Source organism: Electrona antarctica (genome assembly GCF_951216825.1).
Source record: "Electrona antarctica genome assembly, contig: scaffold_320, whole genome shotgun sequence".
Lineage (NCBI taxonomy): Eukaryota > Metazoa > Chordata > Actinopteri > Myctophiformes > Myctophidae > Electrona > Electrona antarctica.
This window is the reverse complement of record NW_027637651.1, coordinates 28,338-55,850: the sequence shown is the minus strand read 5'-3', so window position 1 is coordinate 55,850 and position 27,513 is coordinate 28,338. Positions and strand designations below refer to the sequence as shown.

The window sequence follows — 27,513 nt, the reverse complement described above, 5'->3', positions numbered from 1 at the left end:
GTCTTCTAAATCTAGTCAACCAGGCCTGCAGTAGGCTATGCACTGGACACATGTCTTTTAAATCTAGTCTACCAGGCCTGCAGTAGGCTATGCACTGAACACATGTCTTCTAAATCTAGTCAACCAGGCCTGCAGTAGGCTATGCTCTGGACACATGTCTTCTAAATCTAGTCTACCAGGCCTGCAGTAGGCTATGCTCTGGACACATGTCTTCTAAATCTAGTCTACCAGGCCTGCAGTAGGCTATGCACTGGACACATGTCTTCTAAATCTAGTCAACCAGGACTGCAGTAGGCTATGTACTGGACACGTCTTCTAAATCTAGTCAACCAGGGCTGCAGTAGGCTATGCACTGGACACATGTCTTCTAAATCTAGTCTACCAGGCCTGCAGTAGGCTATGCACTGGACACATGTCTTCTAAATCTAGTCTACCAGGCCTGCAGTAGGCTATGCACTGGACACATGTCTTCTAAATCTAGTCTACCAGGCCTGCAGTAGGCTATGCACTGGACACATGTCTTCTAAATCTAGTCAACCAGGCCTGCAGTAGGCTATGCACTGGACACATGTCTTCCAAATCTAGTCAACCAGGCCTGCAGTAGGCTATGCACTGGACACATGTCTTCTAAATCTAGTCTACCAGGCCTGCAGTAGGCTATGCACTGGACACATGTCTTCTAAATCTAGTCTACCAGGCCTGCAGTAGGCTATGCACTGGACACATGTCTTCTAAATCTAGTCTACCAGGCCTGCAGTAGGCTATGCACTGGACACATGTCTTCTAAATCTAGTCTACCAGGCCTGCAGTAGGCTATGCACTGGACACATGTCTTGTAAATCTAGTCAACCAGGCCTGCAGTAGGCTATGCACTGGACACATGTCTTCTAAATCTAGTCAACCAGGCCTGCAGTAGGCTATGCACTGGACACATGTCTTCCAAATCTAGTCTACCAGGCCTGCAGTAGGCTATGCACTGGACACATGTCTTCTAAATCTAGTCTACCAGGCCTGCAGTAGGCTATGCACTGGACACATGTCTTCTAAATCTAGTCAACCAGGCCTGCAGTAGGCTATGCACTGGACACATGTCTTCTAAATCTAGTCTACCAGGCCTGCAGTAGGTTATGCACTGGACACATGTCTTCTAAATCTAGTCAACCAGGCCTGCAGTAGGCTATGCACTGGACACATGTCTTCTAAATCTAGTCTACCAGGCCTGCAGTAGGTTATGCACTGGACACATGTCTTCTAAATCTAGTCTACCAGGCCTGCAGTAGGCTATGAACTGGACAACATGTGGATGACATTATTTCAATAAACTAGAAATACGAGGAAATGTTAGACAGAGGGAGAAATAGCATCGCAACCGGAGACAGGAGTTTTCACGTAATGCACGGTCAGACTACGGTCATTAGTATTATTGCATCACCTGGTTGGGTTGGCTTGTGATCACCTGACCAACCACCATTCTTACTTGTAATAGGTCAGCTGGTGATCACCTGCCCACCCATTCTTACTTGTAATAGGTCAGCTGGTGATCACCTGCCCACCCATTCTTACTTGTAATAGGCCAGGCTGTGATCACCTGCCCACCCATTCTTACTTGTAATAGGCCAGGCTGTGATCACCTGCCCACCCATTCTTACTTGTAATGGGGCAGCGGGTCGATGAGCCTCCAGTTGACGTAGTTGTGCGCCATGCGCTCCAGCGTGACCACACGGCTCATCTGCAGCTTGGCCACCTCCCAGAACCGGTGGCGCTCCACCAGCCCCGCCCACAGCTCCTGGCGCAGCGCCAGGTACACGCCGTCCAGGGTGTCCACATAGACCTAGAGGACATTTACATGAATATAGATCCATAGACCAGTCTAGTGTCCACATACACCTGGAGGACATTTACATTAATATAGATCCATAGACCCGTCTAGTGTCCACATACACCTGGAGATACAGAACCTACATAAACCATACAGAGTAAAATTGTACTTTGAGTAAAAGTACACAATGTATTGGGGTCAAAATGTACTAATGTACTTCCAAGAAGTACTAACTATGCACCATATCCCGTTTCAAGGTTTCAAATGCATTTAAATGCTATTTTCAAATCACCAGAATGTATTTAGGGCTTTCTGTGCTGTTGAAGACTTGAATAAAACGCATCATCAGAGGAACGTTGGTTACCTTCCTGTGTTTGAGACGTTCCCAGTAAGATAGTTACCTTCCTGTGTTTGAGACGTTCCCAGTAAGATAGTTACCTTCCTGTGTTTGAGACGTTCCCAGTAAGATAGTTACCTTCCTGTGTTTGAGACGTTCCCAGTAAGATAGTTACCTTCCTGTGTTTGAGACGTTCCCAGTAAGATAGTTACCTTCCTGTGTTTGAGACGTTCCCAGTAAGATAGTTACCTTCCTGTGTTTGAGACGTTCTCAGTAAGATAGTTACCTTCCTGTGTTTGAGACGTTCCCAGTAAGATAGTTACCTTCCTGTGTTTGAGACGTTCCCAGTAAGATAGTTACCTTCCTGTGTTTGAGACGTTCCCAGTAAGATAGTTACCTTCCTGTGTTTGAGACGTTCTCAGTAAGATAGTTACCTTCCTGTGTTTGAGACGTTCCCAGTAAGATAGTTACCTTCCTGTGTTTGAGACGTTCTCAGTAAGATAGTTACCTTCCTGTGTTTGAGACGTTCCCAGTAAGATAGTTACCTTCCTGTGTTTGAGACGTTCTCAGTAAGATAGTTACCTTCCCGTGTTTGAGACGTTCTCAGTAAGATAGTTACCTTCCTGTGTTTGAGACGTTCTCAGTAAGATAGTTACCTTCCTGTGTTTGAGACGTTCCCAGTAAGATAGTTACCTTCCTGTGTTTGAGACGTTCCCAGTAAGATAGTTACCTTCCTGTGTTTGAGACGTTCCCAGTAAGATAGTTACCTTCCTGTGTTTGAGACGTTCCCAGTAAGATAGTTACCTTCCTGTGTTTGAGACGTTCTCAGTAAGATAGTTACCTTCCTGTGTTTGAGACGTTCTCAGTAAGATAGTTACCTTCCTGTGTTTGAGACGTTCTCAGTAAGATAGTTACCTTCCTGTGTTTGAGACGTTCCCAGTAAGATAGTTACCTTCCTGTGTTTGAGACGTTCTCAGTAAGATAGTTACCTTCCTGTGTTTGAGACGTTCCCAGTAAGATAGTTACCTTCCTGTGTTTGAGACGTTCCCAGTAAGATAGTTACCTTCCTGTGTTTGAGACGTTCCCAGTAAGATAGTTACCTTCCTGTGTTTGAGACGTTCTCAGTAAGATAGTTACCTTCCTCCGTTTGAGACGTTCTCAGTAAGATAGTTACCTTCCTCCGTTTGAGACGTTCTCAGTAAGATAGTTACCTTCCTGTGTTTGAGACGTTCTCAGTAAGATAGTTACCTTCCTGTGTTTGAGACGTTCCCAGTAAGATAGTTACCTTCCTCCGTTTGAGACGTTCTCAGTAAGATAGTTACCTTCCTCCGTTTGAGACGTTCTCAGTAAGATAGTTACCTTCCTCCGTTTGAGACGTTCCCAGTAAGATAGTTACCTTCCTCCGTTTGAGACGTTCTCAGTAAGATAGTTACCTTCCTCCGTTTGAGACGTTCTCAGTAAGATAGTTACCTTCCTGTGTTTGAGACGTTCTCAGTAAGATAGTTACCTTCCTGTGTTTGAGACGTTCTCAGTAAGATAGTTACCTTCCTCCGTTTGAGACGTTCTCAGTAAGATAGTTACCTTCCTCCGTTTGAGACGTTCTCAGTAAGATAGTTACCTTCCTGTGTTTGAGACGTTCCCAGTAAGATAGTTACCTTCCTCCGTTTGAGACGTTCTCAGTAAGATAGTTACCTTCCTGTGTTTGAGACGTTCTCAGTAAGATAGTTACCTTCCTCCGTTTGAGACGTTCTCAGTAAGATAGTTACCTTCCTGTGTTTGAGACATTCCCAGTAAGATAGTTACCTTCCTCCGTTTGAGACGTTCTCAGTAAGATAGTTACCTTCCTGTGTTTGAGACGTTCTCAGTAAGATAGTTACCTTCCTGTGTTTGAGACGTTCTCAGTAAGATAGTTACCTTCCTGTGTTTGAGACGTTCCCAGTAAGATAGTTACCTTCCTCCGTTTGAGACGTTCTCAGTAAGATAGTTACCTTCCTGTGTTTGAGACGTTCTCAGTAAGATAGTTACCTTCCTGTGTTTGAGACGTTCTCAGTAAGATAGTTACCTTCCTGTGTTTGAGACGTTCTCAGTAAGATAGTTACCTTCCTGTGTTTGAGACGTTCTCAGTAAGATAGTTACCTTCCTGTGTTTGAGACGTTCTCAGTAAGATAGTTACCTTCCTGTGTTTGAGACGTTCTCAGTAAGATAGTTACCTTCCTGTGTTTGAGACGTTCTCAGTAAGATAGTTACCTTCCTGTGTTTGAGACGTTCTCAGTAAGATAGTTACCTTCCTGTGTTTGAGACGTTCTCAGTAAGATAGTTACCTTCCTGTGTTTGAGACGTTCTCAGTAAGATAGTTACCTTCCTGTGTTTGAGACGTTCTCAGTAAGATAGTTACCTTCCTCCGTTTGAGACGTTCCCAGTAAGATAGTTACCTTCCTGTGTTTGAGACGTTCTCAGTAAGATAGTTACCTTCCTGTGTTTGAGACGTTCCCAGTAAGATAGTTACCTTCCTCCGTTTGAGACGTTCTCAGTAAGATAGTTACCTTCCTGTGTTTGAGACGTTCTCAGTAAGATAGTTACCTTCCTCCGTTTGAGACGTTCTCAGTAAGATAGTTACCTTCCTGTGTTTGAGACGTTCCCAGTAAGATAGTTACCTTCCTCCGTTTGAGACGTTCTCAGTAAGATAGTTACCTTCCTGTGTTTGAGACGTTCTCAGTAAGATAGTTACCTTCCTGTGTTTGAGACGTTCTCAGTAAGATAGTTACCTTCCTGTGTTTGAGACGTTCCCAGTAAGATAGTTACCTTCCTCCGTTTGAGACGTTCTCAGTAAGATAGTTACCTTCCTGTGTTTGAGACGTTCTCAGTAAGATAGTTACCTTCCTGTGTTTGAGACGTTCTCAGTAAGATAGTTACCTTCCTGTGTTTGAGACGTTCTCAGTAAGATAGTTACCTTCCTGTGTTTGAGACGTTCTCAGTAAGATAGTTACCTTCCTGTGTTTGAGACGTTCTCAGTAAGATAGTTACCTTCCTGTGTTTGAGACGTTCTCAGTAAGATAGTTACCTTCCTGTGTTTGAGACGTTCTCAGTAAGATAGTTACCTTCCTGTGTTTGAGACGTTCCCAGTAAGATAGTTACCTTCCTCCGTTTGAGACGTTCTCAGTAAGATAGTTACCTTCCTGTGTTTGAGACGTTCTCAGTAAGATAGTTACCTTCCTGTGTTTGAGACGTTCTCAGTAAGATAGTTACCTTCCTGTGTTTGAGACGTTCTCAGTAAGATAGTTACCTTCCTGTGTTTGAGACGTTCTCAGTAAGATAGTTACCTTCCTCCGTTTGAGACGTTCCCAGTAAGATAGTTACCTTCCTGTGTTTGAGACGTTCTCAGTAAGATAGTTACCTTCCTGTGTTTGAGACGTTCCCAGTAAGATAGTTACCTTCCTGTGTTTGAGACGTTCTCAGTAAGATAGTTACCTTCCTGTGTTTGAGACGTTCCCAGTAAGATAGTTACCTTCCTGTGTTTGAGACGTTCTCAGTAAGATAGTTACCTTCCTGTGTTTGAGACGTTCTCAGTAAGATAGTTACCTTCCTGTGTTTGAGACGTTCTCAGTAAGATAGTTACCTTCCTGTGTTTGAGACGTTCCCAGTAAGATAGTTACCTTCCTGTGTTTGAGACGTTCTCAGTAAGATAGTTACCTTCCTGTGTTTGAGACGTTCCCAGTAAGATAGTTACCTTCCTGTGTTTGAGACGTTCCCAGTAAGATAGTTACCTTCCTGTGTTTGAGACGTTCTCAGTAAGATAGTTACCTTCCTGTGTTTGAGACGTTCTCAGTAAGATAGTTACCTTCCTGTGTTTGAGACGTTCTCAGTAAGATAGTTACCTTCCTGTGTTTGAGACGTTCTCAGTAAGATAGTTACCTTCCTCCGTTTGAGACGTTCTCAGTAAGATGGTTACCTTCCTGTGTTTGAGACGTTCTCAGTAAGATGGTTACCTTCCTGTGTTTGAGACGTTCTCAGTAAGATAGTTACCTTCCTGTGTTTGAGACGTTCTCAGTAAGATAGTTACCTTCCTGTGTTTGAGACGTTCTCAGTAAGATAGTTACCTTCCTCCGTTTGAGACGTTCTCAGTAAGATAGTTACCTTCCTGTGTTTGAGACGTTCTCAGTAAGATAGTTACCTTCCTGTGTTTGAGACGTTCTCAGTAAGATAGTTACCTTCCTGTGTTTGAGACGTTCTCAGTAAGATAGTTACCTTCCTGTGTTTGAGACGTTCCCAGTAAGATAGTTACCTTCCTGTGTTTGAGACGTTCTCAGTAAGATAGTTACCTTCCTGTGTTTGAGACGTTCCCAGTAAGATAGTTACCTTCCTGTGTTTGAGACGTTCCCAGTAAGATAGTTACCTTCCTGTGTTTGAGACGTTCTCAGTAAGATAGTTACCTTCCTGTGTTTGAGACGTTCCCAGTAAGATAGTTACCTTCCTGTGTTTGAGACGTTCTCAGTAAGATAGTTACCTTCCTGTGTTTGAGACGTTCCCAGTAAGATAGTTACCTTCCTGTGTTTGAGACGTTCTCAGTAAGATAGTTACCTTCCTGTGTTTGAGACGTTCTCAGTAAGATAGTTACCTTCCTGTGTTTGAGACGTTCCCAGTAAGATAGTTACCTTCCTGTGTTTGAGACGTTCTCAGTAAGATAGTTACCTTCCTGTGTTTGAGACGTTCTCAGTAAGATAGTTACCTTCCTGTGTTTGAGACGTTCTCAGTAAGATAGTTACCTTCCTGTGTTTGAGACGTTCTCAGTAAGATAGTTACCTTCCTGTGTTTGAGACGTTCCCAGTAAGATAGTTACCTTCCTGTGTTTGAGACGTTCCCAGTAAGATAGTTACCTTCCTGTGTTTGAGACGTTCCCAGTAAGATAGTTACCTTCCTGTGTTTGAGACGTTCTCAGTAAGATAGTTACCTTCCTGTGTTTGAGACGTTCTCAGTAAGATAGTTACCTTCCTGTGTTTGAGACGTTCTCAGTAAGATAGTTACCTTCCTGTGTTTGAGACGTTCTCAGTAAGATAGTTACCTTCCTGTGTTTGAGACGTTCTCAGTAAGATAGTTACCTTCCTGTGTTTGAGACGTTCTCAGTAAGATAGTTACCTTCCTGTGTTTGAGACGTTCTCAGTAAGATAGTTACCTTCCTGTGTTTGAGACGTTCCCAGTAAGATAGTTACCTTCCTGTGTTTGAGACGTTCCCAGTAAGATAGTTACCTTCCTGTGTTTGAGACGTTCTCAGTAAGATAGTTACCTTCCTGTGTTTGAGACGTTCTCAGTAAGATAGTTACCTTCCTGTGTTTGAGACGCTCAGTAAGATAGTTACCTTCCTGTGTTTGAGACGTTCCCAGTAAGATAGTTACCTTCCTGTGTTTGAGACGTTCTCAGTAAGATAGTTACCTTCCTGTGTTTGAGACGTTCTCAGTAAGATAGTTACCTTCCTGTGTTTGAGACGTTCTCAGTAAGATAGTTACCTTCCTGTGTTTGAGACGTTCTCAGTAAGATAGTTACCTTCCTGTGTTTGAGACGTTCTCAGTAAGATAGTTACCTTCCTGTGTTTGAGACGTTCTCAGTAAGATAGTTACCTTCCTGTGTTTGAGACGTTCTCAGTAAGATAGTTACCTTCCTGTGTTTGAGACGTTCCCAGTAAGATAGTTACCTTCCTGTGTTTGAGACGTTCTCAGTAAGATAGTTACCTTCCTGTGTTTGAGACGTTCTCAGTAAGATAGTTACCTTCCTGTGTTTGAGACGTTCTCAGTAAGATAGTTACCTTCCTGTGTTTGAGACGTTCTCAGTAAGATAGTTACCTTCCTGTGTTTGAGACGTTCTCAGTAAGATAGTTACCTTCCTGTGTTTGAGACGTTCTCAGTAAGATAGTTACCTTCCTGTGTTTGAGACGTTCTCAGTAAGATAGTTACCTTCCTGTGTTTGAGACGTTCTCAGTAAGATAGTTACCTTCCTGTGTTTGAGACGTTCTCAGTAAGATAGTTACCTTCCTCCGTTTGAGACGTTCCCAGTAAGATAGTTACCTTCCTGTGTTTGAGACGTTCTCAGTAAGATAGTTACCTTCCTGTGTTTGAGACGTTCTCAGTAAGATAGTTACCTTCCTGTGTTTGAGACGTTCCCAGTAAGATAGTTACCTTCCTCCGTTTGAGACGGCCCCAGTCGCGGCCCAGGATCCACGCCATCAGGGACTTACACATGGAGAAATAGTTCTCTACCGTCTGGATACCTGGGAGAGAGACATAGACAATACATTATATACACCAGAGAGAGAGAGTGAGAGAGTTGTTTTAAATAAATGTTTTCTAATGTAACTCAGTATTGATTACAGGTTGTAAAATAATAGCAGGCTATAAACACTTACACACATCATCTATTATAGGCTATAAGGTTTGTGAAAAGCTGTGAGCGTGTAGATCTGCTCATTTAGTGTAGATCTGCTCATTTAGTGTAGATCTGCTCATTTAGTGTAGATCTGCTCATTTCGACACGCGTCGAGCGGAGAGCCAAGCTTTAGCCATCTGGTTTCATGTTACGCTCTCAAAAGTTAAAGGACCACTTCACCACTTTCCAACCTATCTTTACATAATTGGTCCTTAATGTTCATGGTAAAATGGGACCATTTTTTCCTACTCAGTCATCATGGGATGGAAGTGGGCAGTTCAGAAATCCGTCCACCAGTGACATCATGAAGGTGATTTAAAATAAATAACAAGATTTAAAACAATATGTTTAGATTCGTGAGAACGATGGCTTCCATTTTCTTTTTTTTAAAGATATTTTTTTTGCGGCTTACGCCTTTTATTGGTTTTTGAAGGGACGGACAGTAGGCTGACAGGAAACGGGAGAGAGATGGGGGAAGACATGCAGTAAAGGCCGTGTCGGGCTCGGGAGTCGAACCCGCGGCACACTGCGACTGGATTACCAGTCGGGTGCCCAGACGGTTACGCCACCGCCTGGGCCAGATGGCTTCCATTTTTGCAACTTTTCAGGAATAGAAATCGGATTCTTCCGGCGAGCCGCCCCGCGTCCAAAATGGTTGAGAAATGACAGAGTTACTGTGTGGGGGTCCCCAGGGGGTCCCTCTACTGCAGAGTTACTGTGTGGGGGTCCCCAGGGGGTCCCTCTACTACAGAGTTACTGTGTGGGGGTCCCTCTACTGCAGAGTTACTGTGTGGGGGTCCCCAGGGGGTCCCTCTAATACAGAGTTACTGTGTGGGGGTCCCTCTACTACAGAGTTACTGTGTGGGGGTCCCCAGGGGGTCCCTCTACTGCAGAGTTACTGTGTGGGGGTCCCCAGGGGGTCCCTCTACTGCAGAGTTACTGTGTGGGGGTCCCCAGGGGGTCCCTCTACTGCAGAGTTACTGTGTGGGGGTCCCCAGGGGGTCCCTCTACTACAGAGTTACTGTGTGGGGGTCCCCAGCGGGTCCCTCTACTACAGAGTTACTGTGTGGGGGTCCCCAGGGGGTCCCTCTACTACAGAGTTACTGTGTGGGGGTCCCTCTACTACAGAGTTACTGTGTGGGGGTCCCCAGGGGGTCCCTCTACTACAGAGTTACTGTGTGGGGGTCCCCAGGGGGTCCCTCTACTACAGAGTTACTGTGTGGGGGTCACCAGGGGGTCCCTCTACTACAGAGTTACTGTGTGGGGGTCACCAGGGGGTCCCTCTACTACAGAGTTACTGTGTGGGGGTCCCCAGGGGGTCCCTCTACTGCAGAGTTACTGTGTGGGGGTCCCTCTACTACAGAGTTACTGTGTGGGGGTCACCAGGGGGTCCCTCTACTACAGAGTTACTGTGTGGGGGTCACCAGGGGGTCCCTCTACTACAGAGTTACTGTGTGGGGGTCCCCAGGGGGTCCCTCTACTGCAGAGTTACTGTGTGGGGGTCCCTCTACTACAGAGTTACTGTGTGGGGGTCCCCAGGGGGTCCCTCTACTGCAGAGTTACTGTGTGGGGGTCCCTCTACTACAGAGTTACTGTGTGGGGGTCCCCAGGGGGTCCCTCTACTACAGAGTTACTGTGTGGGGGTCCCCAGGGGGTCCCTCTACTACAGAGTTACTGTGTGGGGGTCCCCAGGGGGTCCCTCTACTACAGAGTTACTGTGTGGGGGTCCCCAGGGGGTCCCTCTACTGCAGAGTTACTGTGTGGGGGTCCCTCTACTACAGAGTTACTGTGTGGGGGTCCCCAGGGGGTCCCTCTACTACAGAGTTACTGTGTGGGGGTCCCCAGGGGGTCCCTCTACTGCAGAGTTACTGTGTGGGGGTCCCTCTACTACAGACTTACTGTGTGGGGGTCCCTCTACTACAGAGTTACTGTGTGGGGGTCCCCAGGGGGTCCATCTACTGCAGAGTTACTGTGTGGGGGTCCCCAGGGGGTCCCTCTACTACAGAGTTACTGTGTGGGGGTCCCCAGGGGGTCCCTCTACTACAGAGTTACTGTGTGGGGGTCCCTCTACTACAGAGTTACTGTGTGGGGGTCCCCAGGGGGTCCCTCTACTACAGAGTTACTGTGTGGGGGTCCCCAGGGGGTCCCGCTACTACAGAGTTACTGTGTGGGGGTCCCCAGGGGGTCCCTCTACTACAGAGTTACTGTGTGGGGGTCCCTCTACTACAGAGTTACTGTGTGGGGGTCCCCAGGGGGTCCCTCTACTACAGAGTTACTGTGTGGGGGTCCCCAGGGGGTCCCTCTACTGCAGAGTTACTGTGTGGGGGTCCCTCTACTACAGAGTTACTGTGTGGGGGTCCCTCTACTACAGAGTTACTGTGTGGGGGTCCCCAGGGGGTCCCTCTACTACAGAGTTACTGTGTGGGGGTCCCCAGGGGGTCCCTCTACTACAGAGTTACTGTGTGGGGGTCCCCAGGGGGTCCCTCTACTACAGAGTTACTGTGTGGGGGTCCCCAGGGGGTCCCTCTACTACAGAGTGTGGGGGTCCCCAGGGGGTCCCTCTACTACAGAGTTACTGTGTGGGGGTCCCCAGGGGGTCCCTCTACTGCAGAGTTACTGTGTGGGGGTCCCTCTACTACAGAGTTACTGTGTGGGGGTCCCTCTACTACAGAGTTACTGTGTGGGGGTCCCCAGGGGGTCCCTCTACTACAGAGTTACTGTGTGGGGGTCCCCAGGGGGTCCCTCTACTACAGAGTTACTGTGTGGGGGTCCCCAGGGGGTCCCTCTACTACAGAGTTACTGTGTGGGGGTCCCCAGGGGGTCCCTCTACTACAGAGTTACTGTGTGGGGGTCCCCAGGGGGTCCCTCTACTACAGAGTTACTGTGTGGGGGTCCCCAGGGGGTCCCTCTACTACAGAGTTACTGTGTGGGGGTCCCTCTACTACAGAGTTACTGTGTGGGGGTCCTTCTACTACAGAGTTACTGTGTGGGGGTCCCCAGGGGGTCCCTCTACTACAGAGTTACTGTGTGGGGGTCCCTAGGGGGTCCCTCTACTGCAGAGTTACTGTGTGGGGGTCCCCAGGGGGACCCTCTACTGCAGAGTTACTGTGTGGGGGTCCCCAGGGGGTCCCTCTACTGCAGAGTTACTGTGTGGGGGTCCCCAGGGGGTCCCTCTACTGCAGAGTTACTGTGTGGGGGTCCCTAGGGGGTCCCTCTACTGCAGAGTTACTGTGTGGGGGTCACCAGGGGGTCCCTCTACTACAGAGTTACTGTGTGGGGGTCCCCAGGGGGTCCCTCTACTGCAGGGGTTCTCAAAGTTTTTTGGCTGGGGACCCCCGGGAATGCTTTGGCCGTGTGTGTGTGTGTGTGTGTGTGTGTAACAATGACACTTGGTTTGTGAAAACCAACCAAACGCTATTTTCGTGCTCGGACACAGCCAACCAATCAGAGGCGGACATAGCTTGCTATTTTACCATGAACATATAAGTGAGTTATATGAACATATATATTGAAAAGTGGTGAAGTGTTCTAATAAGGGTCCATTTGGTTACCAACTCTGTCATTTAGCTGCATGGGGACCACCTGTTCTAATAAGGGTCCATTTGGTTACCAACTCTGTCATTTAGCTGCATGGGGACCACCTGTTCTAATAAGGGTCCATTTGGTTACCAACTCTGTCATTTAGCTGCATGGGGACCACCTGTTCTAATAAGGGTCCATTTGGTTACCAACTCTCCGTCATTTAGCTGCATGGGGACCACCTGTTCTAATAAGGGTCCATTTGGTTACCAACTCTGTCATTTAGCTGCATGGGGACCACTCACCCACAGCCTCGTCTCCCAGCGCCAGCTTGCCCCTCCAGTAGTCGGCCGTGATTGGGTGGAGTGAGGCCAGGTATCTGACATCACACAGGGTCCCGCCCCAGTTGGCCACGCGCCGCCCGGCGTGGGGACGCCATTGGAGGAACACGGCTCGCAGCTGGCGGTTGAAAGGCGGGGCCTGGCTGAACAGCCAATAGGAGAAGAACCACTGGTAGCGGCACTGCGCGTACTGGAAGTACATCACCTCCAGCTCGCCGTGGTCTGGAATCCAAATATAACAGACACACGATGAGTCTAAACACCTCCTGTTCACTGTAACCAAATATAACAGACACACGATGAGTCTAAACACCTCCTGTTCACTGTAACCAAATATAACAGACACACGATGAGTCTAAACACCTCCTGTTCACTGTAACCAAATATAACAGACACACAATGAGTCTAAACACCTCTATAGTTCACTGTAACCAAATATAACAGACACACAATGAGTCTAAACACCTCCTGTTCACTGTAACCAAATATAACAGACACGATGAGTCTAAACACCTCCTGTTCACTGTAACCAAATATAACAGACACACAATGAGTCTAAACACCTCTATAGTTCACTGTAACCAAATATAACAGACACACGATGAGTCTAAACACCTCTATAGTTCACTGTAACCAAATATAACAGACACAGGATGAGTCTAAACACCTCTATAGTTCACTGTAACCAAATATAACAGACACACAATGAGTCTAAACACCTCTATAGTTCACTGTAACCAAATATAACAGACACACGATGAGTCTAAACACCTCTATAGTTCACTGTAACCAAATATAACAGACACAGGATGAGTCTAAACACCTCCAGCTCGCCGTGGTCTGGAATCCAAATAGAACGGATCAGTGTCGTTTTCCTCGACTAAAACTATGACGAAAAATGTTCGTCGACTTCCTTTTTCCACTGACGAAAACTAAATGGAAACTAAATGAAAACTAAGCTATGATGACTAAAACTAAGACTTACTGACAATTTCGTCAAAACTAGACTAAAATGTCAGGAAGGGACTAGTGGACAAGAGATCCACGTCATTTTACACTTGGTTGCATGCTGACAATATCGCGCTGCGACGCATTGTGAGCTTGTAGATCGGCTATTTTCAGCAAGTGTAAAATCAGTCATTATGACGGCATCAAGGCCCACCAAAATACATTTTAGTCGACTAAATCAGCCGTAGATTTTAGTACTAAAACTAGACTAACACCAAGACATTCATGGAGACTAAAATGTGACTAAAACTAAAGGAAAACTATTCAAAAGACTGACTAAAACTAAAATAAACAATTGCTGCCAAAAACACTGAAACGGACACACGAGTCTAAACACCTCCTGTTCACTGTAACCAAATATAACAGACACACAATGAGTCTAAACACCTCTACAGTTCACTGTAACCAAATATAACAGACACACGATGAGTCTAAACACCTCCTGTTCACTGTAACCAAATATAACAGACACACGATGAGTCTAAACACCTCCTGTTCACGACTGTACCCAAATATAACAGACACAGAATGAGTCTAAACACCTCTGGTTCACTGTAACCAAATATAACAGACACAGGATGAGTCTAAACACCTCTGGTTCACTGTAACCAAATATAACAGACACAGGATGAGTCTAAACACCTCTATAGTTCACTGTAACCAAATATAACAGACACACGATGAGTCTAAACACCTCTATAGTTCACTGTAACCAAATATAACAGACACAGGATGAGTCTAAACACCTCTATAGTTCACTGTAACCAAATATAACACACAGGATGAGTCTAAACACCTCTATAGTTCACTGTAACCAAATATAACAGACACAGGATGAGTCTAAACACCTCTATAGTTCACTGTAACCAAATATAACAGACACACAATGAGTCTAAACACCTCCTGTTCACTGTAACCAAATATAACAGACACAGGATGAGTCTAAACACCTCTATAGTTCACTGTAACCAAATATAACAGACACACAATGAGTCTAAACACCTCCTGTTCACTGTAACCAAATATAACAGACACACGATGAGTCTAAACACCTCTGGTTCACTGTAACCAAATATAACAGACACAGAATGAGTCTAAACACCTGATGAAGACCATGTTGGTCGAAGTTGCCTTTTTAATTTAATGAAGGCTTTCCTCGTTTTTAACTTTGAGTGTCCGAATCCTCTCTTTTAATCAATGTATATACTTTATGTTTACACAATGCTGTACCTCCTCCAACTGTATATACCAATGCTGTACCTCCAACTGTATATACTTTATGTTTACACAATGCTGTACCTCCTCCAACTGTATATACCAATGCTGTACCTCCAACTGTATATACTTTATGCATTCTCACTGTTTTATTGTATTTTGACACTTTCTTTCAATGTAAACGCATGTTCTCTCATGCCAATAAAGCTCCTTTGAATTGACACACGCCGTCATCCATGGGTCTTTGGCTCCCTCTAGTGGCTCACAACTCACAGTTCAGTTTAACTGAAATGTTCTCATTTCTAGTGTTGCTTCTTTAGTTAAACTTTCTCTCAAACTGTTATTTAATTCACCAGCTTTCGTACAACTGTTATTTTATATTTTATCCAGTGTTAACTCAGAGTTACAGACCCGTAAGGGTCCATTTGGTTCCATGTGTTACACTCTCAGAGTCACAGACCCGTAAGGGTCCATTTGGTTCCATGTGTTACACTCTCAGAGTCACAGACCCGTAAGGGTCCATTTGGTTCCATGTGTTACACTCAGAGTTACAGACCCGTAAGGGTCCATTTGGTTCCATGTGTTACACTCTCAGAGTTACAGACCTGTAAGGGTCCATTTGGTTCCATGTGTTACACTCTCAGAGTTACAGACCTGTAAGGGTCCATTTGGTTCCATGTGTTACACTCTCAGAGTCACAGACCCGTAAGGGTCCATTTGGTTCCATGTGTTACACTCAGAGTTACAGACCCGTAAGGGTCCATGTGTTACACTCTCAGAGTCACAGACCTGTAAGGGTCCATTTGGTTCCATGTGTTACACTCTCAGAGTCACAGACCCGTAAGGGTCCATTTGGTTCCATGTGTTACACTCTCAGAGTCACAGACCCGTAAGGGTCCATTTGGTTCCATGTGTTACACTCTCAGAGTTGTCTGTCTGTACGGCTGTAATACCGTACACACACACACAGATACAGAAATCTCCATATTTGGGCATAAAAGGGACACAGACAGATGGGTGGAACGGGTACTCTGACACAGGTACAATGGGTACTGCATAGCCAGGTGTTGCATGGACCTCCAGTTGTTCTTTATGTGTGTATGAAGCCTGTGCGTGCGTGCGTGCGTGCGTCTCACCGTTGCTCTCCTGCTGGTTCAGAACGAACTGAAAGAAGGAGCTCTCACTGCCGTGATGTTGGACCGCCAGAGAATACAGGTCCTTCCACACCAACACCCACCCCTCTGGCTCCTCTGTGCCTGAAACAAACACACCCAAACCATAAGGTCCTTCCACAACAACACCCACCCCTCTGGCTCCTCTGTACCTGAAACAAACACACCCAGACCATAACACCCACCCCTCTGGCTCCTCTGTACCTGAAACAAACACACCCAGACCATAACACCCACCCCTCTGGCTCCTCTGTGCCTGAAACAAACACACCCAGACCATAACACCCACCCCTCTGGCTCCTCTGTGCCTGAAACAAACACACCCAGACCATAACACCCACCCCTCTGGCTCCTCTGTACCTGAAACAAACACACCCAGAGCTTAAACCACACCCCTCTGGCTCCTCTGTGCCTGAAACAAACACATCCAGAGCTTAAACCACACCCACTGGCTCGTCTGAACCTGAAAAGGGTCACTTTAGCGTTTAACCACATTGGCTGGGTTTCCCAAATGCATGTTGTGTTGCACGTAGCTTGAACACACCCCTCTATAGGGGTGTGTTCGGTGCTGAAATAGACAACCTAGACTAGAGCACAGCCATACGGTACCTGTCCTCATTGTGCACGTAAGGCCTCCTGCATGAATACATTTAGAAACAAACCTGTTTCCCTAAAGCCTCTTTAGCCTACACTAACACACCTGTCGACATGTGGCAGTAGGAAAACCATTCGCAGAGAAATGTGTGATGCGAGTGGTCACACACACACACACACACACACACACACACACACACACACACACACACACACACACACACACACACACACACACACACACACACACACACACACACACACACACACACACACACACACACACACACACACACACACACACACACACACACACACACACACACACACACGGTGTGTACCTTGAGCGCGGTCATGCAGAGCCTCCTCGCTGACCCCCCACAGGGCAGTGACCTCAGGGGCGGTCATTCTGACACGGGGCAGCGGGACCGTCTCCTCCAGAACCAGCCACTGGGTCCAGTAGCGCTGAGGCAGGAACGGGACGTCCGAAAACAGCCTCTCCTGAAGACAGAATATCACCATATTAGGACGTTTCCTCTGAAAACATATGCGACTACATTTGACTGAGGGACTGCCATTGGATGTTTTTGAATTTTCGTTTTTTTCATGTCATGTGAAAGCAGGGAATCATAGCATCAAATTAACATATTGGTTGTTCAGTTTGGCCCACCAGTTTTGGAGATATGGCTTATATGTAATGTAATGTAATAGAGTAATGTCTTGCAGAGAAACAGCGAGTTGAGAAAACAGGCTTGAAAGGTTCACTTCTGTGGTCTCTAACATTACACCTAGCTACATGTTTAAGCATGTATTTCATATTTACATGTCTTCTGTGGTCTAACATTACACCTAGCTACATGTTTAAGCATTTATTTCATATTTACATGTCTTCTGTGGACTCTAACATTACACCTAGCTACATGTTTAAGCATGTATTTCATATTTACATGTCTTCTGTGGTCTAACATTACACCTAGCTGGAGCATCCTGAACAGAGAGAGTTAACCCTTCCTTACCTGCAGCGTGCGGTTGCAGTGCAGGTTTCGGAACAGCGTCTTCCACATGAACAGCCAACGGAACGCCACCTTGGCAGACACGCCCACACTGTGGGCGGGGAACGCCACCACGAAGGAGGCCTGGGAGGGACAAAATACGTTAAAACACAGCAGGAAGGAAGCCTGGGATTACCTTGAAGTGTCTGGTCCACAGGGAGTAGAAGTAATCTGATTACCTTGAAGTGTCTGGTCCACAGGGAGTAGAAGTAATCTGATTACCTTGAAGTGTCTGGTCCACAGGGAGTAGAAGTAATCCGATTACCTTGAAGTGTCTGGTCCACAGGGAGTAGAAGTAATCTGATTACCTTGAAGTGTCTGGTCCACAGGGAGTTGCAGGAACACAGGAGGAACATGGTGCTGCAGGTAGAACCCAGCCGGAGCAGAGCCGTGGGGTCCAGCCGGCTGGCGATGAGGAGGACCACCTCGGCACTGAGGTCCAGGAGACCAATGTCCTTCTGGGGGACATCTTCACTGAGGTCCACCACTCTTCTGTCCTTCTGGTGGTCGTCTTCACTGAGGACCACCTGGAGGTTCTCCTGCTGCTCCAGGATCTCCTCCCAGACCTCCTCCTGGATTACATCGTCTTCACTGAGCTCCTCCAGACCTCCGTCCATCTGGAGAAGGTCACTGAGGTCCTTCTGGAAGTTCTCCTGCTGCTCCTGGATCTCCTCCTGGAAGGACAGTCGTCACATTTACATATTAATTAATTATTCACCCGACGGTCGCAATCCTACTATAAATGCACCACATCTCTGCGTGCGCATGTGTGTGTGTGTGTGTACGATTGTAATGCACGTAACTCGAGAACCGTTAGACCCACCGACTTCAAATTCGACACACACGTTCCACACCCCCACAGGGAGTGCAGTGCCCGGTATAGTCGGTCGGACCCACGGTTCTCCAGAACCACCACAAAAGGCTCTGGTCAGGCTCTGCCAATGGGCCTAATGAGGCCAACACCTTTCACCTGGTCAGGCTCTGCCAGTGGGCCTAATGAGGCCAACTCCTTTCACCTGGTCAGGCTCTGCCAGTGGGCCTAATGAGGCCAACTCCTTTCACCTGGTCAGGCTGTGCCAGTGGGCCTAATGAGGCCAACACCTTTCACCTGGTCAGGCTCTGCCAGTGGGCCTAATGAGGCCAACTCCTTTCACCTGGTCAGGCTCTGCCAGTGGGCCTAATGAGGCCAACTCCTTTCACCTGGCCAGGCTCTGCCAGTGGGCCTAATGAGGACAACACCTTTCACCTGGCCAGGCTCTGCCAGTGGGCCTAATGAGGCCAACACCTTTCACCTGGTCAGGCACTGCCAGTGGGCCGAATGAGGCCAACTCCTTTCACCTGGTCAGGCACTGCCAGTGGGCCTAATGAGGCCAACTCCTTTCACCTGGCCAGGCTCTGCCAGTGGGCCTAATGAGGCCAACTCCTTTTACCGGGGCCAGGCTCTGCAAGTGGGCCTAATGAGGCCAACTCCTTTCACCTGGGCCAGGCTCTGCCAGTGGGCCTAATGAGGCCAACTCCTTTCACCTGGTCAGGCACTGCCAGTGGGCCTAATGAGGCCAACTCCTTTCACCTGGTCAGGCTCTGCCAGTGGGCCTAATGAGGCCAACTCCTTTCACCTGGTCAGGCTCTGCCAGTGGGCCTAATGAGGCCAACTCCTTTCACCTGGTCAGGCACTGCCAGTGGGCCTAATGAGGCCAACTCCTTTCACCTGGTTAGGCTCTGCCAGTGGGCCTAATGAGGCCAACTCCTTTCACCTGGGCAGGCTCTGCCAGTGGGCCTAATGAGGCCAACTCCTTTCACCTGGTCAGGCACTGCCAGTGGGCCTAATGAGGCCAACTCCTTTCACCTGGGCAGGCTCTGCCAGTGGGCCTAATGAGGCCAACTCCTTTCACCTGGTCAGGCTCTGCCAGTGGGCCTAATGAGGCCAACTCCTTTCACCTGGTCAGGCTCTGCCAGTGGGCCTAATGAGGCCAACTCCTTTCACCTGGTCAGGCTCTGCCAGTGGGCCTAATGAGGCCAACTCCTTTCACCTGTGCAATTGCCAGCCTCTGCCTCAGCCAATTGAGGCTCAACCAATCAGGCTCTGCCAGTGGGCCGAATTGATTGCCAAATACACTTTTCAGTTTGCAGTCTTCACACACACACACACACACACACACACACACACAGGCACATACATACACAGGCACATACATACACACGCACATACATACACACACACACACACAGATTTCCATGTGGGACAGCGGCTGACAGTTAAAACGGGTGCTATGACAACGTATATCATTAGGTTCCCAAGTTGCATCGTTCCCAAGTAGGCCGGTGGCCGACTGCGACGGGCACGTACAGGTCTAGTTATTTAAATTGAGACAATAGCAACTATTTAGCATAATGTTTAAAGCCATGTCCATGTTGAAGAATGGGACACATTTTCTTTTTAAGTAGCAAAAACAGCTCCACAAGCTGTAGATCATTATCTAAACAGCTCCACAAGCTGTAGATCATTATCTAAACAGCTCCACAAGCTGAAGCTTGTAGATCATTATCTAAACGGCTCCACAAGCTGAAGCTTGTAGATTATTATCTTTCCTCGCTTCTTTTTTAGAGATGCCCGATAGACGTTTTGAAACCGATACCTTCCTGCTTCTCAAGACAGATAGCGATACCAATAATGAATCTAGAGTTGCAATATCCTCCATTGACTCCCCATTCATCCAATTTGCATTTGCGATCTGCTTGTATTAAACAACGTTAAACTCACCAACATTGCAGCTCTAGGCCAAGCTTGAATTATCCTCTTTCAATCTGCCGAGCTTTTGTGTCATAAAAATCCACCGTAGACATGTTATGAGCTACATTCTGTCAAGACATTCTCTGGAGGTGATTATTTTTCTGGAGTTCTGAAGTGTTGGAGTTTGGAAGCGCTCGTCCTAAGTCACTGAACGGCCCTGCGTGCCATCTGTTTCGCATTTGCACATAATGCAGGAGGCAGCAGCGCGACCCCTAAATAAAAACGAGTGCTTCCAAACTCCAACACTTATAAAAAGAATCACCTGCAGAGGATGTCTTGGCAGATTGAAAGAGGATAATTCAAGCTTGCCCTACAGCTGCAATATTGGTGAGTTTAACGTTGTTTAATCAAGCAGAACGCAAATTGGATGAATGGGGAGTCAATGGAGGGTATTGCAACTCTAGATTCATCCCATTATAAAATAAATCTAGAGTTGCAAATTGCAGCTACAAATCCATACGGCCACCATCAACAACCTGGTAAATCCATACGGCCACCATCAACAACCTGGCAAATCCATACGGCCACCATCAACAACCTGGTAAATCCATACGGCCACCATCAACAACCTGGTAACAACCATCAACAACCTGGTAACCAACCTGGTAAGGCACACCATCAACAACCTGGTAAGGCACACCATCAACAACCTGGTAAGGCCACCATCAACAACCTGGTAACAACCTGGTAACCAACCTGGTAACAACCTGGTAACCAACCTGGTAACAACCTGGTAACCAACCTGGTAACAACCTGGTAACCAACCTGGTAAGGGTTAGGTAAGGTAAGGGTTAACCCATCAACAACCTGGTAAGGCACAATAAGGCAAAATTACCTCAAATTCATTCTCCTTTCAATAACATGTGACGTGTCCCTACCAACAGTCATTAAGACATGTGAATCCCTAGACTCCTTCAAAACCGCTCTCTCAAAGGGCCCCTACGGACGGCTGCTATAAACCGCTCTCAAAGGGCCCCTACGGACGGCTGCAATTCCAAACTGGCCCCCATAAAATCTGAATCCCCCCAACGCCCCCCCCCCCCCCCCCCCCCCCCCTTTTTACCTCCTTTATGATGAATTCCTGTTCTGTGACTATATAGAAGTGTCTATTTGTACGTCTCTAAATGTTTTGATGATTTGAACATGGTGGACCCTCTTGTAAACAAGTGTAATGCTTAATTGGGTCGTCCACTCACAGTTAACAGCCTTTGTATTGAGTTTGTGCTTGAAATGTACTGTAATTCTGCAAACTGTTAATAAATATTTCAATCAATCAATCAAAAAAAAAAAGAATCACAAACAAAGCAGACATTTTGCACAAATGAGGGAAGCAGGTTCTGCCTCAAATGACACTAAAGCCTTGATCACACCTAGGCCTCATTCACACATAAAGAACATGTGTTCTGTGCTCTGCCTGTTTTTGATGGCCGCCTCAATGCTGTTCCACTGGGAGTCATATGGTTTGACCAAACATATGTGTTTGATGGAGGGGAGGGGGACACAACACAGCCATCAAACACAAATGTTTGGTCAAACCATGTGACTCCCATTGGAAAAGCATTGAGGCGGCCATCAAACACAGGCAGCGCACAGAACATGTGTTCTTTATGTGTGAATGAGGCCCTAAAAAACATTTGTCTTGTCCGTGTCTTGTCCGTGTTTAATGGCCGCCCCAATGCATTTCCAATGGAAGTCACATGGTTTGACCAAACATTTTTGTTATGGGGGGAGGGGGGCACAACACAGCAATCAAACAAAAATGTTTGGTCAAACCATGTGACAAGACAGCTGTCTTTGAGGTGTGAATGAGGCCTAAAGGTCTCCTAAAAGGTCACTGAACGGCCCTGCGTACCACCCATAATGCAGGAGGCAGCAGTGTGACCCGTAAATAAAAACGAGTGCTTCCAAACTCCAACACTTAGAAAAGGAATCACCTGCACAGAATGTCTTGACAGAAAGTATCTCATAACAACATGTCTACGGTGGATTTTTATGAAACAAAAGCTCGGCAGATTGAAAGAGGATCATTCAAGCTTGGCCTAGAGCTGCAATGTTGGCGAGTTTAACGTCGTTTAATACAAGCAGATCACAAACGCAAATTGGATGAGTAGGGAGTCAATGGAGGGTATTGCAACTCTAGATTTATCCCATTATTAAAACAATCTAGAGTTGCAAATGGCAGCAAGCTACACATCAGCACATGGAGACAGATTAGTAGCCTACCTGTAGCCGCAATTTGCAACTCTATATTTTTTTACAATGGGATGAATCTAGAGTTGCAATACCCTCCATTGACTCCCCACTCATCATTTTGCGTTTGCGATCTGCTGGTCTTAAACGACGTTAAACTCACCAACATTGCAGCTGTAGTCCAAGCTTGAATTTTGCTCTTTCGATCTGCAAAGCTTGTTTTTCATAAAAATCCCCCGTAGACATGTTATGAGCTACTTTCTGTCCAAAATATTCCACAACTGATATTCCTGCCGTAATATTCAACCTGCCGTAAAACAAGACGTGTGGGAGAGCGCTTGTTTAATAGAATCTTACCTGCGCAGGTAAGACACCCAAAGAAGAGGCCGACGCAGCGCGACGCCCCGTCACGCACGGCCTTCTATTAAACAAGCGCTCTCCCACACGTCTTGTTTTACGGCAGGTTGAATATTACGGCAGGAATATCAGTTGTGGAATATTTTGGACAGAAAGTAGCTCATAACATGTCTACGGGGGATTTTTATGAAAAACAAGCTTTGCAGATCGAAAGAGCAAAATTCAAGCTTGGACTACAGCTGCAATGTTGGTGAGTTTAACGTCGTTTAAGACCAGCAGATCGCAAACGCAAAATGATGAGTGGGGAGTCAATGGAGGGTATTGCAACTCTAGATTCATCCCATTGTAAAAAAAATATAGAGTTGCAAATTGCGGCTAGCCTACCTGGTGTGTGTAGGAGGAGGACATGTTGAGACAGACTATTACCTGGTGTGAGGAGGAGGAGGGGGAGGACATGTTGAGACAGACTATTACCTGGTGTGAGGAGGAGGAGGGGGAGGAAAGGTGGAGACAGACTATTACCTGGTGTGAGGAGGAGGAGGGGGAGGACAGGTGGAGACAGACTATTACCTGGTGTGAGGAGGAGGAGGGGGAGGACAGGTGGAGACAGACTATTACCTGGTGTGAGGAGGAGGAGGGGGAGGACAGGTGGAGACAGACTATTACCTGGTGTGAGGAGGAGGAGGACATGTTGAGACAGACTATTACCTGGTGTGAGGAGGGGGAGGACATGTTGAGACAGACTATTACCTGGTGTGAGGAGGGGGAGGACAGGTGGAGACAGACTATTACCTGGTGTGAGGAGGAGGAGGGGGAGGACATGTTGAGACAGACTATTACCTGGTGTGAGGAGGGGGAGGACATGTTGAGACAGACTATTACCTGGTGTGAGGAGGAGGAGGACAGGTGGAGACAGACTATTACCTGGTGTGAGGAGGGGGAGGACAGGTGGAGAGCATCCATGTTGTTAATGTTGTTCTGCATCTCAGACTGCTCCCAAACAACCACCTGCTGCTCCATGATGTCACTAATGAGCCGCAGGTGAGCGTAGCTTACCTGGCCCTTTATGAAGCTGTGGACTAGACCATTATCCTTCTGGACACAGGGTGGGGGGGTGGACTGAACCATTATCCAGATGGACATGGGGGAGATGTGGACTAAATCACACATAGGCCTACAGATGTGTGTGTATATATATATATATATATATATATATATATATATATGTATATATATATATATATATATATATATACACATATTCGTTGGGAGGGAGGAGACCACCTGCCTCCATGTTTGAGGTCTGAATACCCTTTACGTACGTATTGTATTAAAAATATACGGTTTTCTTCATTTCCTGAACATTTTTTATATAGCCTATTATTAATTTTTTATGAAAAATGATTTTTTTTTGGACTTAAGGTGGGTTCCTAAGGGGGGTCCCAGGACAGCCAGGGGGTCCCAGGGACAGCCCAGGGACAGCCCAGGGGGACACCTTGGGACCCACTGGGACCCCCTGGGCTGTCCTGGGACCCCCTGGGACCCCCTGGGCTGTCCCTGGGACCCCCTGGGTCCCTGGGCTGTCCAGGGGGTCCCAGGGGGTCCCATGGACAGCCCAGGGGGTCCCAGGGGTCCCAGGGACAGCCCAGGGGGTCCCAGGACAGCCCATGGGGTCCCAGGACAGCCCAGGGCGTCCCAGGGGGTCCCAGGGACAGCCCAGGGGGTCCCAGGGGGTCCCATTGACAGCCCAGGGGGTCCCAGGGACAGCCCAGGGGGTCCCAGGGGGTCCCATGGACAGCCCAGGGGGTCCCAGGGGGTCCCATGGACAGCCCAGGGTGTCCCAGGGACAGCCCATGGGGTCCCAGGACAGCCCAGGGGGTCCCAGGACAGCCCAGGGGGTCCCAGGGGGTCCCAGGACAGCCCAGGGGGTCCCAGTGGGTCCCAGGGGGTCCCAGGACAGCCCAGGGGGTCCCAGGGGGTCCCAGGACAACCCAGGGGGTCCCAAGGGGTCCCAGGGGGTCCCAGGGGGTCCCAGGACAGCCCAGGGGGTCCCAAGTGGTCCCAGGGGGTCCCAGGGGGTCCCAGGGACAGCCCAGGGGGTCCCAGGGGGTCCCATGGACAGCCCAGGGGGTCCCAGGACAGCCCAGGGGGTCCCAGGACAGCCCAGGGGGTCTCAGGGGGTCCCAGGGACAGCCCAGGGGGTCCCAGGGGGTCCCATGGACAGCCCAGGGGGTCCCAGGACAGCCCAGGGGGTCCCAGGGACAGCCCAGGGGGTCCCAGGGGGTCCCAGGACAGCCCAGGGGGTCCCAGGGGGTCCCAGGGGGTCCCAAGGGGTCCCAGGGGGTCCCAGGACAGCCTAGGGGGTCCCAGGGGGTCCCAAGGGGTCCCAGGGGGTCCCAGGGGGTCCCAGGGGTCCCAGGACAGCCCAGGGGGTCCCAAGTGGTCCCAGGGACAGCCCAGGGGGTCCCAGGGACAGCCCAGGGGGTCCCAGGGGGTCCCATGGACAGCCCAGGGGGATATAAAAATATACGGTTTTCTTCATTTCCTGAACATGTTTTATATAGCCTATTATTCATTTTTTATGAAAAAATAATTTTTTTTGGACTTAAGGTGGGTTCCTAAGGGGGGTCCCAGGACAGCCAGGGGGTCCCAGGGGGTCCCAGGGACAGCCCAGGGACAGCCCAGGGGGTCCCAGGGGGTCCCACGACAGCCCAGGGGGTCCCAGGGGGTCCCAGGGGGTCCCAGGACAGCCCAGGGGGTCCCAGGGGGTCCCATGGACAGCCCAGGGGGTCCCAGGGACAGCCCAGGGGGTCCCAGGACAGCCCAGGACAGCCCAGGGGGTCCCAGGACAGCCCAGGGCGTCCCAGGGACAGCCCAGGGGGTCCCAGGGGGTCCCATGGACAGCCCAGGGGGTCCCAGGGACAGCCGAGGGGGTCCCAAGGGGTCCCAGGGACAGCCCAGGGGGTCCCAGGGGGTCCCATTGACAGCCCAGGGGGTCCCAGGGGGTCCCATGGACAGCCCAGGGGGTCCCAGGGGGTCCTATGGACAGCCCAGGGGGTCCCAGGGACAGCCCAGGGGGTCCCAGGACAGCCCAGGGGGTCCCAGGGGGTCCCAGGGACAGCCCAGGGGGTCCCAGGGGGTCCCATGGACAGCCCAGGGGGTCCCAGGGACACCCGATGGGGTCCCAGGACAGCCCAGGGGGTCCCAGGACAGCCCACGGGGTCCCATGGACAGCCCAGGGGTCCCAGGGGGTCCCATGGACAGCCCAGGGGGTCCCAGGGAAAGCCCAGGGGGTCCCAGGACAGCCCAGGGGGTCCCAGGACAGCCCAGGGGGTCTCAGGGGGTCCCAGGGACAGCCCAGGGGGTCCCAGGGGGTCCCATGGACAGCCCAGGGGGTCCCAGGACAGCCCAGGGGGTCCCAGGGGGATATAAAAATATACGGTTTTCTTCATTTCCTGAACATGTTTTATATAGCCTATTATTCATTTTTTATGAAAAATTAATTTTTTTTGGACTTAAGGTGGGTTCCTAAGGGGGGTCCCAGGACAGCCAGGGGGTCCCAGGGGGTCCCAGGGACAGCCCAGGGACAGTTTAGGGGGTCCCAGGGGGTCCCACGACAGCCCAGGGGGTCCCAGGGGGTCCCAGGGGGTCCCAGGACAGCCCAGGGGGTCCCAGGGGGTCCCATGGACAGCCCAGGGGGTCCCAGGGGTCCCAGGGACAGCCCAGGGGGTCCCAGGACAGCCCAGGACAGCCCAGGGGGTCCCAGGACAGCCCAGGGCGTCCCAGGGACAGCCCAGGGGGTCCCAGGGGGTCCCATGGACAGCCCAGGGGGTCCCAGGGACAGCCGAGGGGGTCCCAAGGGGTCCCAGGGACAGCCCAGGGGGTCCCAGGGGGTCCCATTGACAGCCCAGGGGGTCCCAGGGGGTCCCATGGACAGCCCAGGGGGTCCCAGGGGGTCCTATGGACAGCCCAGGGGGTCCCAGGGACAGCCCAGGGGGTCCCAGGACAGCCCAGGGGGTCCCAGGGGGTCCCAGGGACAGCCCAGGGGGTCCCAGGGGGTCCCATGGACAGCCCAGGGGGTCCCAGGGACACCCGATGGGGTCCCAGGACAGCCCAGGGGGTCCCAGGACAGCCCACGGGATCCCATGGGGTCCCAGGGACAGCCCACGGGGTCCCATGGACAGCCCAGGGGTCCCAGGGGGTCCCATGGACAGCCCAGGGGGTCCCAGGGAAAGCCCAGGGGGTCCCAGGACAGCCCAGGGGGTCCCGTGGGCTGTCCTGGGACCCAGGACAGCCCAGGGGGTCCCCGGGGGTCCCAAGTGGTCCCAGGGGGTCCCAGGGACAGCCCAGGGGGTCCCAGGACAGCCTAGGGGGTCCTAGGGGGTCCCAGGGACAGCTCATAGGGTCCCAGGACAGCCCAGGGGGTCCCAAGTGGTCCCACGGGGTCCCAGGGGTCCCAGGACAGCCCAGTGGGTCTCAGGACAGCCCAGGGGGTCCAAGGGGGTCCCAAGTGGTCCCAGGGGGTCCCAGGGGTTCCCAGGGACAGCCCAGGGGGTCCCAGGGGGTCCCATGGACAGCCCAGGGGGTCCCAGGACAGCCCAGGGGGTCCCAGGGGGTCCCAAGGACAGCCCAGGGGGTCCCAGGGGGTCCCATGGACAGCCCAGAGGGTCCCAGGACAGCCCAGGGGGTCCCAGGGGGTCCCAA

At 49.6% G+C, this 27,513-nt stretch overlaps 1 protein-coding gene across 3 annotated transcripts in view; it reads right to left on the bottom strand.

The window, feature by feature from the left end:
• Positions 1-23,842, bottom strand: part of LOC306918743 (uncharacterized protein) — a 30,731-nt gene extending 6,889 nt beyond the window's left edge. Inside the window, exons 1-8 of one of the 3 annotated variants that reach the window (XM_079531608.1) lie at positions 23,734-23,842; positions 17,780-18,145; positions 17,436-17,555; positions 16,761-16,920; positions 15,790-15,909; positions 12,395-12,652; positions 8,324-8,415; positions 1,650-1,831 (exon numbers count right to left, since the gene is read on the bottom strand). In XM_079531608.1, coding sequence (XP_079387734.1) covers positions 1,650-1,831; positions 8,324-8,415; positions 12,395-12,652; positions 15,790-15,909; positions 16,761-16,920; positions 17,436-17,555; positions 17,780-18,145; positions 23,734-23,829 — 1,394 coding nt within the window. In that variant the 5' untranslated portion in view covers positions 23,830-23,842. Of the gene's footprint in view, positions 1-1,649; positions 1,832-8,323; positions 8,416-12,394; positions 12,653-15,789; positions 15,910-16,760; positions 16,921-17,435; positions 17,556-17,779; positions 18,146-23,517; positions 23,535-23,559; positions 23,585-23,733 lie in introns of those variants that run through there. The other 2 variants (XM_079531609.1, XM_079531610.1) reach the window with 2 other exon arrangements.
• Between the last annotated feature and the right edge of the window lie 3,671 nt (positions 23,843-27,513).